This window comes from Dromiciops gliroides, chromosome 1 (genome assembly GCF_019393635.1).
Source record: "Dromiciops gliroides isolate mDroGli1 chromosome 1, mDroGli1.pri, whole genome shotgun sequence".
NCBI classification, from domain to species: domain Eukaryota; kingdom Metazoa; phylum Chordata; class Mammalia; order Microbiotheria; family Microbiotheriidae; genus Dromiciops; species Dromiciops gliroides.
The window spans coordinates 493,209,281-493,227,632 of NC_057861.1; the positions used below are offsets into that span (position 1 = coordinate 493,209,281).

Consider the following 18,352-nt stretch of genomic DNA (forward strand, 5'->3'; position numbering starts at 1 on the left):
ATTTGATAGTATAAATGTACATTTCTGAGTTTATATATAAATATTACAAAGGATTTTATTTTATAGTTCTCCCAGCAAACCCATTCTGAATTAGAGTTCCCTTCCTTTTCTCGGCCACTCTATGGTGCGATGTTTGTTTGATGCCCATGTTTGGTAATTTATTTATTTTTGTGTTTTTTTTTTTTTCTGAGTGAAAATGTCAAATTCATCTATTTTGCTTTGGGTGGAAGGGTGTTTTTTTTTCTTAATTGCTCAGTGAGGTAAAGTCATTTGTGTTATTTGACTACACAGTAGTACACATTTATTTGCCCATTTATTATAGAATCACAGGATCACAGAACCTCCAAGTTGAAAGGAATCACAAAAGTCATCTAGTTCAAGTTATCCCTGACTAAGAATACTCTCTACAATTTATACTAAAAGTGTTCTTGACAGCATTTTCTTGAAACCCTAGACACCTTTCTACTGGGTTCTACTTTGTCTGAATGAGAGTGATGAAGAATAGTGATAGATAATGAAGTATACTTAAGAATGAGATATATTGTTTAAATTATATTCTGTACACAGTGGGAAGCTACTGAAATTTTAGAGAAAGTAAATGATACAATTATAGCAATGTTTTTTGGGGGGGTGGAAACCATTAGAAACACACAAAATGGATTGGCAAGGGAATGAAACTGGAGAAAGAAAGCAAAATCAAAGCCTACTGCAATAGTCTAGATCCAAAGGATATTCACTAAAATCTAATGGAGTCATTGATCTCTGTCTCATCCATTCTACTTTTAAGAGTATTTTACCTAAGAAAGGTTTCACACTTCCTGGAATGGAATTCTCCTTCCAATTCTTTCAACTAATATTCTTATTTCATGGATAAGATCTTTTAGAAAAAAAGTCTTCCTCCATTTCTTTTAGGAATTGCAGTATAGCTTGTAGAATGCCTATGATTTTCTTTAAGGATTTTCCTGTAGATGATGTAAAATTAAATTTTTCTTCTGGATTTGTTTCCTGCAGACTCCAAAATACTGTTGGTCTTCTCTTTTGTCTACTCTTTCTTTAGCCTTACTTTGTAAATTAAGGCTTTGTGTCAGATCTAGGCTTGGTGCATTTCTGAATGGTGAGGCCTTCGTTGGTACTGTCTGAGGATAGAGTTTTGTGTTCTTTAAGGACTTCAAGAAAAGCTAGCCTGATCTATATCAGGAGTACTTTTCTCAAGGCATCCTCCATTGGAAGAGGTCTCTGTGGTATAGCCTGATTCTGCATACCTCTTGATAGTTCTCTTACCTTTCTAAAACTATGTTTTCTTCTTTTTTAAGATTTAATCTATGAAAATATGCCTTCTTAGGGGCAGCTAGATGGTGCAGTGGATAGAGCACCGGCCCTGGAGTCAGGAGTACCTGAGTTCAAATCCGGCCTCAGACACTTAACACTTACTAGCTGTGTGACCCTGGGCAAGTCACTTAACCCCAATTGCCTCACTAAAAAAAAAAAGAAAGAAAGAAAATAAAAAAGAGAAAAAAAAAGAAAATATGCCTTCTTTTTCTGTCACCTTCCCTGTTCCCCACTGAGAAAGAAAAAAACAACTTTTTTTTACAAACTTGTATGTCAAATAAAATAAATTTCTGTATTGCTTATGTCCAAAAAATGTCTTAGTATGTACTCTAAGTTCATCGCCTCTCCATGAGGAGGTAGGTAGATTATTTCATCATGAACCATCTTGAATCATAGGTGATTATCAGCTCAGAGTTCCTAAATCTTTCAAAATTGTTTATCTTTTGAATATTGTTGTATAAATTGATGTCCTGGTTCTGTAATTTTACTATGCATTGGTTCATACAAGTCTTCTCAGGTTTCTCTGAAACCACCCCTTGATCATTCCTTTTAGCACACAAGTATTCTATCAGATTAATATACTATAAATTTTGCCATCTCCAATTAATAAACACACCCTTAATTTCCAATTTTTCCCCATAGAAAAAGTAGCTAATTTCATTTTTTTTGTATATTCTAATGTAGAGTTTGCTGGCATCATGTAAGCCAGATAATTTTGCTGAGAGGAAATTATAATTGGGGATTGGGGAAAGAGGAAAGAGTGTTGTGAACTTGGCTGCTTTCAAAAGGTTGAAAGATAAATTTTGGTAGGCATGTCCATCAAAGTTATTAATTCTAGTAACGAGAAGCTGTGAGTTTATCTTTGACCCTTTTGATATCTAAATTTGAGCCTTCTCTTCACAAGGGACAACATGGGAAAAGTGTATCCACAGTTTGAGGGGAAATTTCTATAACAATTTCACTCTTCACTATTTCATACAAGTCTTTCCATGTTTTTCTAAGATCATTGTGCTTATCACTTATAGCATAGCAGTATTCCATCCCAATCATGTAACACTACTTGTTCAGCCACTCCCCAATTTATGGGTGTCCCTGCAATTTCCAGTTCTTTGTCACCACAAAGAGAGCTGCTATAAACATTCTAGAACATAGAGGGTTTTTTTTTTTCCCTTTTTCCGTGGTCATCTTTAGAAATAAACCAAATAGTGGTATTGCTGTGTCAAAGGGTATAGGTAGTTTAGTAAGTCTTTGGTCATAATTCTAGATTGTTCTCCAAAATTGTTGGATGATTTTACAATTCCACCAACAATCAATGTGTCCCATTTTTCCACATCCTTTCCAACATTTGTCAGTTTTTCCTTCTATCATCTTAGTCTTATGTAAAGATAAACTTTATATGCTAGTGCCATGGGCAATTGTTAGTTCAACAAACTACATTCTGAAATAGAATGCTTTTTGAAATTGTTTTTAGTTATACTAAGGTAATATCAGAAAACAATTTCTAAAAGGGTCAGTATCTCTATTGGAATAAAGAAATTTAAGGTGACATTTAAATTTAAAGCTTACTAGACTGTTGGGCAGAAAATTAAATCTTTTTCAATCACATCAATGATATCAAAGTACTATTGTAAAATTCATATCAGGTTCATAATTGAGGCTTAATAAGAGAAAAAACTATTAACTACAGATGTTGTTTAGCTATTTTTCATCTCTAGCAGAATAGTTCATAATATAAAATTGTAAATATAGAACTGAAGGAACCTTAGAGACCATCTAGTCTACTTCATTTTAAGAAACTAGAGAAGTTAAGTGACTTAGTTAAGGTCATGTGGGCAATAAGTAACAGATAGGATTTGAACTTAAGACCTTAGACTGGGAAGCAAGTAATATTTCACCTGTATCACAGTGCTTCTCAATAATTCTTTGAATATGTTAAAATATTAGATGATAACTATTTGGTCATATCAAAGTACATAGTCAAACTAGTAACTACAAATGGTTATTATCTATTTATAATAAATATAATTTAAACTTGAAAGGCAGTGATCCTTGAAAGCCCAGGAGTTATTCACAGAAAAGAGATAGACAATTAATCATTAAATTAACCCTAAAACATGTGGCCAAGTGATTCCATTATTAAAAGTGAATCATTCCTTTGCATAAACAAAAGGAAGCAACTTGATATGGTGAAGAATTTTAGTCCATGCCTCAGAGTGACTTTTAAAATTTATTTAATTGAATCTATAAGATTCAGAGAGAAAGCCAGCTCCCAATGCATGGTGGTTAAGAAAGAGAAGTTATAAATAAAAGTCATATTGATCAGTAGAAGAGAAGTACAGGTAGAAACAACCACCCCAAGGGAAAGGGTGAAACTGTAGGAAACAAGGTGTCTTGGATCAACTGAGCCACAGAATTTTGGGGAGAGATGTTTTTGACTGAGACCCCTGGACTATAGACTACAAGGTGGCAATCTTGTATCTACTTTTTGTCTTTGTGTCCCTCGTGGAAGCTTCAAACTTTCCTGGCAAAAATTTGTATGTCTTTCTTTGTTTTACACTATAACTGTCTTTACAAGCATTGTTAACCAGAAGCCTTTGCTAGTCTGGGTGTAGTTACTGAAAATGAAATTTGGAGGAGTCAACTAAAGGGGAAATGTCCCCAGTGGAGAAATAAAGGTAGATGTAACAATGGGGTGTTTTTTGCCAGAAGTGCTGTCTCTAGCTGGAATTAGCGAGCTAACAGAAGAATGAAGAAGATTATAGATCCTTTGATAATACTTCCCACACTGGATAGGGAATGCAACTAATGGGAAACCCATCCAGGCAATGAGTCTGTAGAGAGAAGGGCAACTAAGAGTAGTTGAACAACCCTGCACAATATTCTATTCTTGCTACAAACCTGAATCAATAATGATTAAACATTTACATGTACCATGTACTAGGCACATTGGTTACAAAAATAAAAATGAAACAGCCTCTTTTCTCAAGGGAGAAGAGAAAAAATACAAAAGAGTTGGAGGGTAGGGAGCAATATAAAGCTGAACTGGTTATCTATAGTGTTAAGAGGAAATTGAAGCAAGAAATAGGGTGATAGACTGGGAAAACAGGGAGGTAGTGACTGATTAAAGGTTTTAATGAGGAAAAATAGTATGGTCATGAGGGATAAAACAGAAACATGAAGGGATAAGTACTTATGGTCATAGAATAATTTCCACATTCTAGATTGTGGTTGATAATGTGAGCAAAAAATCTTATTAAATGGAGGAGTGCGGAATAGGTCATAGGAGTTGAAACTGATGAGCAGGAAAATCAAGATGTTTAAGAGGAAATCAACACATATATTGAGGTCTCCAAGTGTTGGGTTATAGAATAATTCTATGAACCTTTAAAGAAAGAAGAAAGAATGACCTAGGAATAGGATGATATCTGCCACATTGATCTGAATAGCTTGAGTTTTACTCTTTGGAAAATAATTTTCTTTTTTTCTTTTAAAAAAAATATTTAGAATTATCCCCAAGTTACATGTAAGAAAAGAAAAAAAAAACATTTTCACATTGATTTTTTAAAACTTTGTGTTCTAAATTTTCTTCCTCCCTCCCTCCTCAACCCTCCCTATGCAATCAAGCAATTCAATATGTCATACATGTGCAGTGATGCAAAATATCTTCACATTAGTCAAGTTGTGAAAGAAAATAGAAAGAGGAAATAACAAATAAAATTTTACTTCAATCTATATTCAAATACCATCAGTTATTCCTCTGTTGATGGTTTGCATTCTTCATAAGTCCTTCTGATAGCATCCTGCTCATCCTTTCTTTCACAGCTACTATTGCTACCTGTATTATCCTCCATCCTATTCCCTCCCCTTGATATTTACTCTATCTTCTTTCACCCTATTCCTCCTTGAAAGTGTTCTGCTTTTTACTGCCCCCTCCCCCAATCTACCCTCCCTTCCTTCACCTCTCCCCTCCTTTTCCCCATCCCCTTCTACTTTCCCTCAGGGCAAAATATATCATTATACCCACTTGAGTGTGTATGTTATTCCCTCTTGGAGCAAATTATGATGAAAGTAAGGCTCACTCACTCCCCCACTCTTCTCCATTCCATAAGGTTTTCCTTGTTTCTTTTATGTGAACTCATTTTTTCCTCTACCTCTCTAAATCTTCCCTCTATCTCTCTTACGTTCTCTTCAAAGTCCTTTTTGATCACTTCCATGGCCTGAGACCAATTTATATTTTTCTTGGAAACTTTGGATGCAGGAGCTTTAACTTTGTTATTATCTTCTTCTGAGGGTGTATTCTGGTCTATCTTTCCCCCAAAAAAGCTTCCAATGGTCTGTTGTTTTCTCTGCTTAGTCATCTTCACCATCTATTTCTTGGCTTTTAACTCCTCCTTAATGTGTATCACTGCTTCTAGGACAGACTGTCCCAAGCTACAGTGGGGCCCAGGAGGTGATTAGGCTTGTTCTCAGTCTGCCTGGCCTGTAAGTAACAATGGCCTGCTTTCCCTTTGACCCGGAACCAGATGTCTGATTGAAATCTGATTCTCTATGGTCAGAAGCTTGGCATGCCTGTGCCCCTCCTCCACTGGGTGGCTGCTGCTGGAGTTTGCTTTGCTGGTTCTGAACATGGGCACCTTGCCCATGTTCCAGCAAAAACTGCAGCTATTCCCCCCCAACCATTGGACCCCCTCCCTGGTCCACACGCTGATCTTTAAAAGAAGCAGCTGAAGATTTTGAGGCTCTGGAGGTGCTGCCTCCCTGATACTGGTCCTGCTTTGTGCACTGCGCTCTTCTCCCAGCCTGAATAGCAGGTAGTCCCAGTTTCCTAATTAAGCTGTTTTTGGACTGGAAAATAGTCTAACTATGTTATTATGTGGGTTATGCTACTCCAGGAGTTGTTTTATGGCATTATTTTTTGGAGTGCGTGGACAGGTTTGTTGGGAGCAGGGAGAGTCACAGCTTTTCCTCTGCCATCTTGGCTCTGCTGCCCTATATGAAAATAATTTTCTTTATTAAGTATACAAAGTAAGGAAAAAGGTTAAGTAATATCACTGTGAAAAATCATTCACCTAAAATGTAGTTTTTGTTTGTTTGCTTCTGGACTTGTGATTTCCCTGGTCTAGGCCATTCATGTCAAACTCAAATAGAAATGGTGGCCACTAATACATAAATTAAAAATCCTTGCAGACCACATATTGACTTTAATATTATCAGTTTTATTGATTTTTTATTCACTTTGTTAAATATTTCCCAGTTATATTTTAATATGTTTCAGGCTGGCATTTGGAATTGCTGTCTGGTATTTGACACTTCTGGTATAGTAAATTCACTATTGAGAAAACTCCTTATACTAAATGCAGATTGGTGCCTGTTCTACTACTTATAGTCTAAGAGAATTGCCTGAGGCTTTGATCAGTCAAATGACTTCCTTATGCAGCCATCATGAGTTAGAGGTGGAATGTGAACCCAGGGGTCCCTGACTTTTATGCCAGATTTGTATTCCCCCATGCCAGACTGCTTATAGAAAGTGTGATTATCACATCTCATATACCACACATGGAATTATTATTGTCTCATTAGTATTCTATCCATGCTCTAAATGCATTTTTCGATAAGTTTTTACTCCTCAGCTGACTATAAACTTCTTAAGTTTAGGGACTGGCATTCAGTTTTTCTCTTGTAGCACCTCGCAGTACTTAGAACATAATAGATATTCAGCAAATGCCTGCAGAATAAATAAACTGGTTAATTAATGGTCAGCTCTATGAGAGTTAATTGTTTCTCTGAGTATTTCATAATGTAAAGTGAAGACTTTAAGACATGAATCAATCATTCAAAATGAAACCACTTTTAATTTTGTACTACTCTTTCAATATAAAGGAGGCAGAAATATTTAATTAAATTCTTATATCCTATCCTATTTACGGAATCTGTTTTTTTTTTAGCATAATAGTGTCTTAAAATGAAAAGTTATTAACTAGCTTACATATACTGGAAAAAACCCATATGACTTAATGTTCATATTTGTTCACAGAAGTTATATCTAATGAAAATTTGTACTTTTAATTAAATTGCCAATTATATTTCATTAAGGACTGATTAACTCTTTAAAACCTTGTCTTTAATTAAAGAAAAAATACTTCTCTATAACCTCTGTTAATTTCCATAAATCTAGATTTCTATTTCCTGCTATAGTAGAAAAAGTGTTCCAGTCTCTTCCTTTTCCAATTACAGAGTAAATTCACAATGGATTTTTTACCCACTAATGAAATTAAAATCTTCTCAAAGTAAAGTAGAATTCTCCTCCATCTCATTCCATTGTCCACCTTGAACTGTACATCAGAGGATATAAAAATCAATTGAATACATGATTTCTTTGTATTTTTATTTATAGCAGATATTTTCATTACCCTAAGAAGATTTGTAACAAATTTGTAATTATGAAGTTATATCCCTATTTTCCCATCTAATGAAGTATTTATATGAATAATCTATATGTGCATATCATAAAACTAGATAGAGTAGGTGACACAGAGACTGCTAGTCTCAGAATCAAGGTAATTGGTTTGTATACCATAGTTCACGATCTCACATATATATATATATATATATGTATATATATATATATATATATATATATATATATATATATATATATATATATATATATATATATATTTAATAGCTAGGGGAAACAATCTTCATATCCCTGATTCTGCCTGGCTACTTATATCTTCTAATGATTTCACTACTTTTCTCTCACTAAATTTGCTTCTTGCTAGTCTCATAATCTCTGCTGGATTCTACTCTGCTAGACAGAATCTGATGGTTGTGTAGTATCTACCAGATGCTCTTCTGACAAATGAAGACAATTTTCAACCGGATGCCGTTCAGCTACTTTCAGCTTCTGGCTCAGCTGATAGCCTTAGCAATCTGTTCCTTAAGAAAACATTAGATACTATCATGCTCTTTTAGTTTAAAGTTCATAGGACTTTTCCATCTTTAGTTCTTTCAGAAACAGTGGGAATCATTGTCTTGTATTAATAAAAAGCCTCGTATCTTAGATTATAATCCTCTGATGTCCTCTACAAAATATTCTCAGCTACAGCCACCAATCTCATTAAAAACAAATAGTAGGGTCTTCCTAGCTAGCTTTTTCCTTTAGGATTAATCTTTCAATAGACTAAACTTCTGGTTTGCTGAGCTTTGGATCTATGTGGACAGTATCATCCTAGTTTAGGATATGCGTTCCATAGAGCTCTCTGCTTTAAATTCTGAAGACTAAACTGCAAAGCAGGTAATGTTTCTTTGCCCTGTAACTTGCCAAATAGCTCTGGGGTTTGGAGTTCCCAGACATGAAATTTCTTTTTTATCTAATAAGTTTTTAAATCTTGCTATTTTTCCTTATACATCTCTTGAATCCATATCCTTTTCTTACTACAAAGAAACCAAGATCCTTTTCTTCCTTATCCTGGATTATTGTAATATCCCCTTAATAAATCTCACTGCTCCAATTTTCTTCTGTATCTGTTCTATCCTACACACAGCTACTAACGTTATTTTCCTGAAGTGCTATTCTAGCCAGATTACTCAATAACTTCCTATTGCTTTCATGATCAAATAGATTGTCCTCTGTTTAGTTTTTAACTTTCATTACAATCTGCCTTCAAACCACCTTTCAAATCTTTACACATTATTTTCCTTCCTTCATTCCAAGCTTCAAACCAACTGATATTCTTGCTTTTCCTCACATATGACAGTCTATCCTTTTTCTCTGTACCTTTATATTGATCATTTCCCATGTTGCAATGTTCTTACACACTTCTGCCTCTTAGAATCCCTTTTTCCCTTCAAAATTCTACTTAAGTCACTCTTTCAGATGCTTTTGTTCCTCAGTGCCCCCCAATTACCTTGCATTTATTTTGGATTGACGTCAGAATGGTGTAATGAAACGGGTTCTAGAGCAGGAGGTAGGAGATCTTAGATTAAAATTTCAACTTACTAGCCCTCTGACCCTGGCAAATCACTTAGCATGTTTTTGCCTGTTTCCTTTTTGTTGTTTGTAAATTGTTTGTTAATTGAAGGGGTTGGACTTGATTAAGGACTATGTTGCAACAAAGCATTCAGTGAGAGAATTTAAAGAAATGATAATTCTTGTTTCCTTCAAGACAGTGATCCGTCTTCAGCATCCTGCTTTTACATTAACAAAATTTGTCCCAAATAAGCAAAAATTCAAAGACCACATAGGCAAAAGTTCAAAGGCCACAAGAAAGAGCAGTCATGGGTTATATTAATAACATTTTGGGGCAGCTAGGTGGTGAAGTGGATAGGGTACTGGCCCTGAAATTGGGAGGACCTGAGTTCAAATCTCACCCCAGTCACTTATTAGCTATGTGACCCTAGGCAAGTCAGTTAACCCCAATTGCCTTTAACATCCCGGTCCATCTTTAGTCATCTATATCTCTATCTATCTATCTATCTATCTATCTATCTATCTATCTATCTATCTATCTATCTATCTATCTATCTATCTATCTATCTTGCTAGTAGATCCAGAAGTCTATTGAGGAGAGAGTGAGATTGGTGACCTTGCACAACTAATAAAGCAGAAGTTATTAAATCATCCAAATATCATGGTCCTCTTTGAGAATGATGGACAAAACAACAACATATTGTATTTTGAGCCTTAGACTTCCAAAGATGGCATTCAGAAGACACTATAAAAAATGAAATATTCTTACAAAACAAAATAAAACAAAAAACAACAATATTCTATAACTATGAGCCTATGATCAATCTTTTTTTTTTCCTTGGGCTGGACAATGAGGGTTAAGTGACTTGCCCAGGGTCACATAGCTAGTATCAAGTGTCTGAGGCCGGATTTGAACTCAGGTCCTCCTGAATCCAGGGCCAGTGCTTTATCCACTGTGCCACCTAGCTGCCCCCAGCCTATGATCATTTATATTGGATCCCCTAAAAGAATGTAAGCTCCTTGAAGTCAAGGAATATTTACTTATCAATTTTGTATTGCTAATGCCTAGCACATAGTAGACCCTGTAATAAGTATTTTTTGATCAATTGCCTGATTTTTCCAGGATAGAGGAGCAGGCAGGGAAAAGAAACAAATATAAAATGAGACTAAGAGACAAGGCCAGTGTCTTTTTTCCCTTACTTAATAGCATCCCTGGCCTTTCCATATGAATATTTGGCCAGCCCATACCTAGAGGAAGTTTCAAGATACTCTTACACGTAATTGGAGTAATTATTGATGAAGGTCTCAAAAGGGAACAGGCAGGCCACTGAGTTTTTAATAAGGAATATAGACTAAAGCCTAGATTTAAGACGATTTGTACTGTAATTCTATTTTCCTATCCTTCTAATCAACAAACACCTTATATACAATAAAGGCTCTATCTAGAAAAACCAGAAGCTTCTTCCATTACTAGTCTGGGAGATAAATTAAGGGAAAAGTTAAGTCGGGGAGATTTATGATCTAATATCCAATTTTAAATCTCACACACCATAGATGATTATTCTATAGTAGACCACACTTCTCCCCTTACATACATAACTGAGAGTAATATAATACAATATGATATGATAATATAAAATATAACATAATGTGATATATAACATAACATGATATAATCATATATCCTATACTTATTAATTGATGAATAGTAAAGGAAACTTCATCCAGTAGGAAAACAATGAAGGCTTAAAGTCTCTCCTTCCAACAAGGTATCACCTTTGCATCTGTTTGGAAAATAGAGCAACAGTGGTAAAATCTATTTCCGACCTTCTCACAATTGGAAAGGTCACTAGAGGAGTGGTATGTGTGAAAAGGAGTGGGAGAAGAAATGACAAGCCAAATCATAAAAAATAATCATGCTGGTTACTTGGAGGGGCATGTACTACTGAAGTAGGTAGAATGTTGAATTTGGAAAGGAAAGTTAGAAAAATTTGTAAGAAAATTGAGGAGAATTTGAAGATTAATCACTTCTAGGATCAGATACAGGTCCAGATTCTAATATCAATTTTGAGGAATATCAGGATCAAGGGCACTTAGGGAGGGCATAAAAAAGAATGAGAAAGATTAAGGATAATAGAGGAGAATGAGGAAGTAGAAATCAAAGAGGTAGTCACAAAAAGGATAAGACAGTATTTGGTGAGACAAATCAGGGTAAGAAGAAGGTAAAGGGAACAATTAGAAAGTAAATTCAATTAGTAGAGTGAATTGGTTGGAAAAGCCAATTGATAAAACAGAGAGGATGTTTTTAGGATTGCAGTGGAGTAGGATTTATGGATTAGATTAAGTAACGTTGAATGGTGTTATTTTTTTTTTTTTTGGCAGAGCAATGAGGGTTAAGGGACTTGCCCAAGGTCACACAGCTAGTAAGTGTCAAGTGTCTGAGGCTAGATTTGAACTCAGGTCCTCCTGAATCTATGGCTGGTGCTTTATCCACTGTACCAACGAGCTGCCCCTGGGGTTAATTTTTTTAAAGTTTTTTTCAGTTGTTTTTCAGTCATGTCTGATTTTTTGTGCTCCCATTGTTGTTGTTTTGTGCATTTGTTTTGGCAAAGATACTGGAGTGATTTACCATTTTCTTCTCCAACTCATTTTACAGATGTGGAAACTGAGGCAAACATGGTTAAGTGACTTGCCCTGGTTATGAACTAGTAAATGTATGAGACATGTGAACTCACAAAGCTGAGTCTTTCCTACCTCAAGTTCAGCATTCTATCCACTGTACCATCTAGCTGCCCTTTAAGAGATGATGATTGGCAACAAAAAATAGGGAGAGCTTAAGATTAAGGTATAAACACCCGATAAGCATTTATGTAATTAAAAATAAAAGGAAAGAAAGACGGCTGAAAATATGAACCAGTATGGAGAGTAGAGGAACTAGTTCAGAGACTTGCATTAATTTAGCTTGTGATATTTATATTTCTGCATAAGTAAATGCTTCTTATTTGTGTTCTATTTGTAGGCTAATTTCCTTCCAAAGAGATAACATATACTTCTCTATGCTCCAAGTTGTTAGAGAGAATGACACATTTCTTTTTTTGTTTATTTTGTTTTGTGGGGCAGTGAGAGTTAAGTGACTTGCCCAGGGTCACACAGCTTGTAAATGTCATGAGTCTGTAGCCATATTTGAACTCAGGTGCTCCTGAATCCAGGGCTGGTGCTTTATCCACTGCTCCACCTAGCTGTCCCTGAGAAAACAGAAGTGAGATATCAGTGGGGAAAAATTTGGGGAGGCTTTTTTCATGGCAGGATATTGAAGAATGTAAGAGTATTATAGAGAAGAGAAATGAGAGGGGAAAAAGGAGCTGTATATTTAGATCTTAAAAATAGATAAAATATAGCTGTCCCCTAGATTTGAAGTTCTTTATGAAGAGGAGGGGGGTGGATGTTTTGAGGATGAAGAAGCCACTCTTCCTCCTAAGAATTACATCATTGAGTCCTATAAACTTTCAAATGAGAAAGCATCCAGTAAGGTAAAAATAAAACATTAATAGTAATTGGTGATTCCCTGCTCAGGGGTTCCAAAGAAAGTATTTAGCAACTCAATGATAATAATAATAATAATATTAATAATAATAATAATAATAGGTAGTTTGGTTATCTTCCTGGACACATAACTGAGAATTCCCCAAGATTTAACCAAATCAATGACAACTACCCACTTTGACTTATATGACCACAAATTAAACAGCCAAAAGAAATCTAAAAATTATTGCCAATGATAATGAAATACTAGATTAAGAAACAGTCCATAGGGGTATCGGGTGGGTTTTCTGATTATTGTCCATTGAAGGCAAGAGATGTGGAATAGAACAGTTAATTTGGGAAGTGAACATCTGTCTAAGAAAATGGCTGTGTAAAAATAGGTATTTGAATATCTGGATTACAAACTTCAAAATATAAGGATAGCAGGTTCTTGATCTGAGATGTATACAATTTAACAAATGCTGGTGCAAATATATTTGCTGATTGTCTTCTGAATCTATTTTTAAAAGGCTTTAAACTAAACAGGATGGGTAAGGAAAAGACATTACTATGTATATACCCCTAAATTTATGAAATAGAGCAGACATGGATAAGTAAGATCTGTGGACCTAATCCAACCAGTTCCTGTTATTGTATAACCCATAACTTTTAGATTTTTAAATAAAATTGTAAATTTAATTTATGTTTTAATAATTTAATAATATATCTGCATAACTTAAATTATAAATTAAAAGCATTTATATTAATGTCAAACTATTCTTAACTTGCTAGTTCAAACAAAACTTGTATAATGGCCCCAAGTTTGACCATCAGGATATAATTTGCTGGCCCTGAAATAAAGCACAAATCTATCAGGTCTAAATGTAAAGTCTTGCATATGGGATGGATGTATGTCATGCACACACACAAAATCAAGTTTTCATAGTACTAGGTGAGGAATGGTGACTTAGAGGTATTTTTTAGAAGAATACCCTGAGATATTAGAGTACTATAAGCTTAAGATGCATCAACGTTATGAATAACAGCCTCCAACAGCCCAATGCAATAACAGGTTACATCATGAGGGGGTATAGCTTTTATCAATAGAAGGGTAATAATATCCATCTATTCTATGCTGACTAGAGGTCACCTTGAGTGATTGTGTTCAGTTCTGGGCTCCATGGAATCAGGTGAAATTGATAAGCTGGTGTTCAAAGGAGGATAACCATGATGCTGAAGGGACTGATTCTAGCTTATATAAGGATTAGATGAAAAAAAAAAAATACTTGACATGATTATCCTAAAAGAAGACTCAGGGGAGCATGATAGCTTTGTATCACATAAGTGAACATATATAAAAGCTGTCATTAGATAAGGGATTCAATTTTTTCTGTTTGGGCCCAGAGGGCATCAGGAGCCAATGAAAGGAAGTTGCAGCGTCATATGTAAGCCTGATGTCAAGGGAAGAAGAAAAACAGACAAACAAAATTCTCCCACATATATAGTTATCTAAAAGTGGAGCTAGATATATCAAGAGATAGTGGGATTCCCTCACCTCATCCCCTTCCCCAAAACCATCCCCATCCCCATCTCCATCCCCAAGCCCAATCTTCATCCCCATCCCAACTTGACCGTCTTCAGGACAAAGCTACATGAACACTTTTTTGTATGGTATTGTGGGAGTTTCTTCAGCTACAAATGAGGTTAGAGGGCTACTGAGATCTCTTTCTACTACTGACCATAATCCTGTGAGATAAATGGACAGACTGCAGATAAAAATCTAATGTTAATAATGTGAAATTGAATGAGAGAAGAGACATAAAAAGTTATCATCAAAGGTATATATGACCAGAAAGGGAGAAAAGTCAATTAACAAGGGAGATTAAGGGATACTCAATGGAAGACTTGTGTACTCTATAATTTATAATATAAAAAGAAGATTTCTCAAGTGCATCGGACAGTGCATTTTTCCAAAGTTAAGAACAAGAATCATACAAGGTAAGAGGCATGCAAGGGTTCTTATTTATATTATTAGATAAGGGAGTCTTAACTTTGAATACATATATATGTATATATATATATGTAAATTATATCTGTTTTGATAATGTGCATTCCAATATAATTAGTAGTCTTTGTAAATACTTTGTAATGCTTTAAAACATTATGGGAAGGGATCAAGGTTTCACCAACCTACCAAAAGAGTCCATGGCAAAATACAAAAAGAGAAAATGTTTAAAAACCCCTTGCATTAAGGAGAGTACGTACATCAGTGCAATTATAGAGCCATAAATAGACAATCATGCACATGTCCCATGTCTCAAGAAATATCCATCTACTTGGAAAGATTTAACAGATACAGACAGTGCGGTTGAAACAATTTTAAGACGATGTTATTCCATTTATATTTTGTATCCTGACATCATCAAATAGTAACTTTTCTCAATTTACATATTAAATATTTTCTACTCTTGTCCATGCCTTGAAAAACTAAACTAGACCTTTGCCTTGTTCATGGTCAGAAACAAATAAGTCCCAGAGCTGTCAGTGAAACCTGTCTTTGGACCCTTATACATTACTCTTTCTACTATACTGCATTGCTTAGGAAGCCAATGGAAAGAAAGATTACTGGCTTTGAATCAGAGGAATTGGGTGCAAATCCTATCCTTAAGTGTCTGTGTCACTTTGGGTAAGTCACTTAATTTCCCTGGGCCTCAGTTTTTTCATCTGTAAAATTATCTACTTCTATGACCCTATAATATTCAAATAATATATAAATATATGATTTTCAAAATATAGTTATTTATAATTATATTTATCATGACATATCCTGTTACAGAGCACACTATACTGTTAATGAATAGAGGCGACTCCATTTGAGACTTTTCATTGTCTTATTCCCCAAATCCTCCTACCTTCCTAAGTTCCCTATTACTGTTGAGACAGCACCATCCTTCAGTTTCTCTTGGCTCACAACCTAGATGTCCTGCTAATTCCGCTCTCACATAACAATTTGTTGTTAATGTCTGTCAATTTTACCTTTGTGTCCATCACTTGACTAGACCCCTTTTCTCCTCTGACAAATTGCTAACACCCTGGTGCAGGCCCTTATCTCTTCACAATGAATTATTGTAATAGCTTACAAGTTGGTCTGTCTGCCACAAGTCTTTCCCCACTACAGGTCATACTGTATTAACCCATCAAAGTGATTTTCCAAAAACTCCAATGGTTTCTTATTACCCCCAGGATCAATTATAAAATCATGTTTGGCATTCTTGCATTTTATAACCCAGCCCCCTATCCCACATTTCTTGGCTTCTTATACCTTACACCCTGCCATATAATCTTTAATTCAGTTACACTGGCTTTCATATTGTCCTGTCTCTCAGCTCTAACCATTATTTCTCATGCATGGAAATTTACTCCTCATCTCTGCCTACTGTCTTCTCTGACTTCCTTCAAGTTCAGCTAAAATTAGACTACAAAAAGCTTTTCCCAGTTCTTCTTAATTGTAGTACCTTATTGTTGTTTATTATTTCATATTTATTCTCTCTATATATATACACACATATACAATATACATACATATATATATGTGTGTATAAACACACATATACATATATATACACACACACATATCTATCTATCTATATCTATATATCTTGCTCATATATAGTTATTTGCATTTTGTCTCCCTATTAGATTGTGAGCTTCTTGAAGTCAAGGACTGTTTTTATCACCATTGCCTGGCACATACTAGACACTAAATTAGTGTTTTACTGACTGACTACTGGGAACATCTACTCATCATTTGTAATAATAAACTGTTTCATTATCAATGTATTTTTAATTTTTTTTTGTTTATTAAACAATGTATTTTTAATAGTCAAATAAGTTATCAATAGTGTGGATGTCAGTCATAAATTACGTATTGCTAAGAGTGATGTTAGTTGTTCATCAAAGCAAAGGGTTATGCCACTCAAAATAATAATAATTGCTAAATTTATATAAGACTTTAAGTCAGTAGGTAACAAACTCAAATATATATACTTATATATATATATATATGCAGTCCTGCAGGCTGCGTCTCAACTTAGAAAACCACATAGTAACACTACTATATGTTGTGTTACATTGAATTGAATTTGTTAAATATTTCCTAATTATATTAAAATCTGTTTCAGCCAGTATCAGGAGTTTGCAAGTCACATGTGACCTTCATTCTGCAAGTTTGATGCCTCTGCTTTAAGGTTTGCAGAGGGCTTTACAAATATTATATCATTTGACCCTTACATCACCATTGTGAGATAGATACAATTGTTATTCTCATTTTATAGGCAAGGAAACGGAGTCAGATAACAGTTGTGACTTGCCCAGGGTCACACAGCTAAGTTTCTGAAACAGAATTTGAACTCACATATTCCAAATTCTAGGTCTTGCCTTCTATCTACTGTGTCGCCTTGCTGCCTCATGTGGACAATTATTTTGTTTTGAGTTATTGAGCTGACTTTTTGTTTGATCACAAGCAATTGTCCCATTGAAGCATAATTTCAAATGTAGTGGACATGGGGAGATTTTGTTTTATTTTGTTTTGATTTGTTTCTTTTTACTTCAAATGACATGAAACCTGTCTAGCTGTCATTCATTAGGCTAAAAGGCAAAAGGTCAAGTGTTTCATTATTTCTCACACCAAATCCTGAAATATAAAGGGTAATTCCTGACAATAGCAATAATATAGAAAAGCAACCCAAAAGCAACTTTTATCTTTCAGATTAGTCTCCAATCTTATTAGACCTATGATTGTCAGTCTTCATCATTAAAATGTCATAATAGTAGTTTATAGTGAGTTTCCATATACATACTAGTCTTCATGTCTATTCAGAAACAAAACAAAACAAAACACCAAAGAATAAAACTACTTCTGGGTTAGTAGCATTTTCAGAAAATACCCTCCCCCAGTCTATATTACCCATGGCCATATCATCTTTCAAACATAAGTTAGGTGATTTATCTTTATTTACAGACATTAATATTGAAGATTTTTTAACTCTCTTAATTGTCAAAATGTATCATCAAACTAACAAATTGCAATGTATCATTAAAGTAACTTGTTGGCAAGTATAAACTGACCTTAAAAACAGTTTGATAATTTTTAAAAAATATGCTTATGTTTGGGAAATAGTTAAGATTGGCTTTGAAGAATATTTTGTATTAAGCAAGGTCACTACTGACCTTTAATTTAGTTTTTTCTCCAAAAATGTTTTAATATTTTACTTTTATTCATAATGGCTTTACAGTAAAACAGTTGTATGCAAAAAGAGAGGCAGATCATAATGTTTTGTTTTGTTTGTGTTGCTTTCAAGTGGCCCATTGGCATGGTCATTATTGTCTGAAAGTGAAATTCTTAGGAATTTATCTCATTTACACTATTTGAATTTCAGGTGGTACAGCCTCCAGGCAGAAAGGATTTTTGGGATGCATTCGATCTTTACAGTTGAATGGTATAGCCCCTGGATTGGAAGAGAGGGCCCA

General features: G+C 34.7%; 1 protein-coding gene across 1 annotated transcript in view; it reads left to right on the top strand.

Annotated features, from left to right (window-relative positions):
• LOC122735681 (contactin-associated protein-like 4) overlaps positions 1-18,352 on the top strand; it is a 583,309-nt gene that overhangs the window by 538,597 nt on the left and 26,360 nt on the right. Inside the window, 1 exon segment of the mRNA XM_043977415.1 lies at positions 18,262-18,351. Within this exon segment, the coding sequence (XP_043833350.1) occupies positions 18,262-18,351 (90 nt within the window).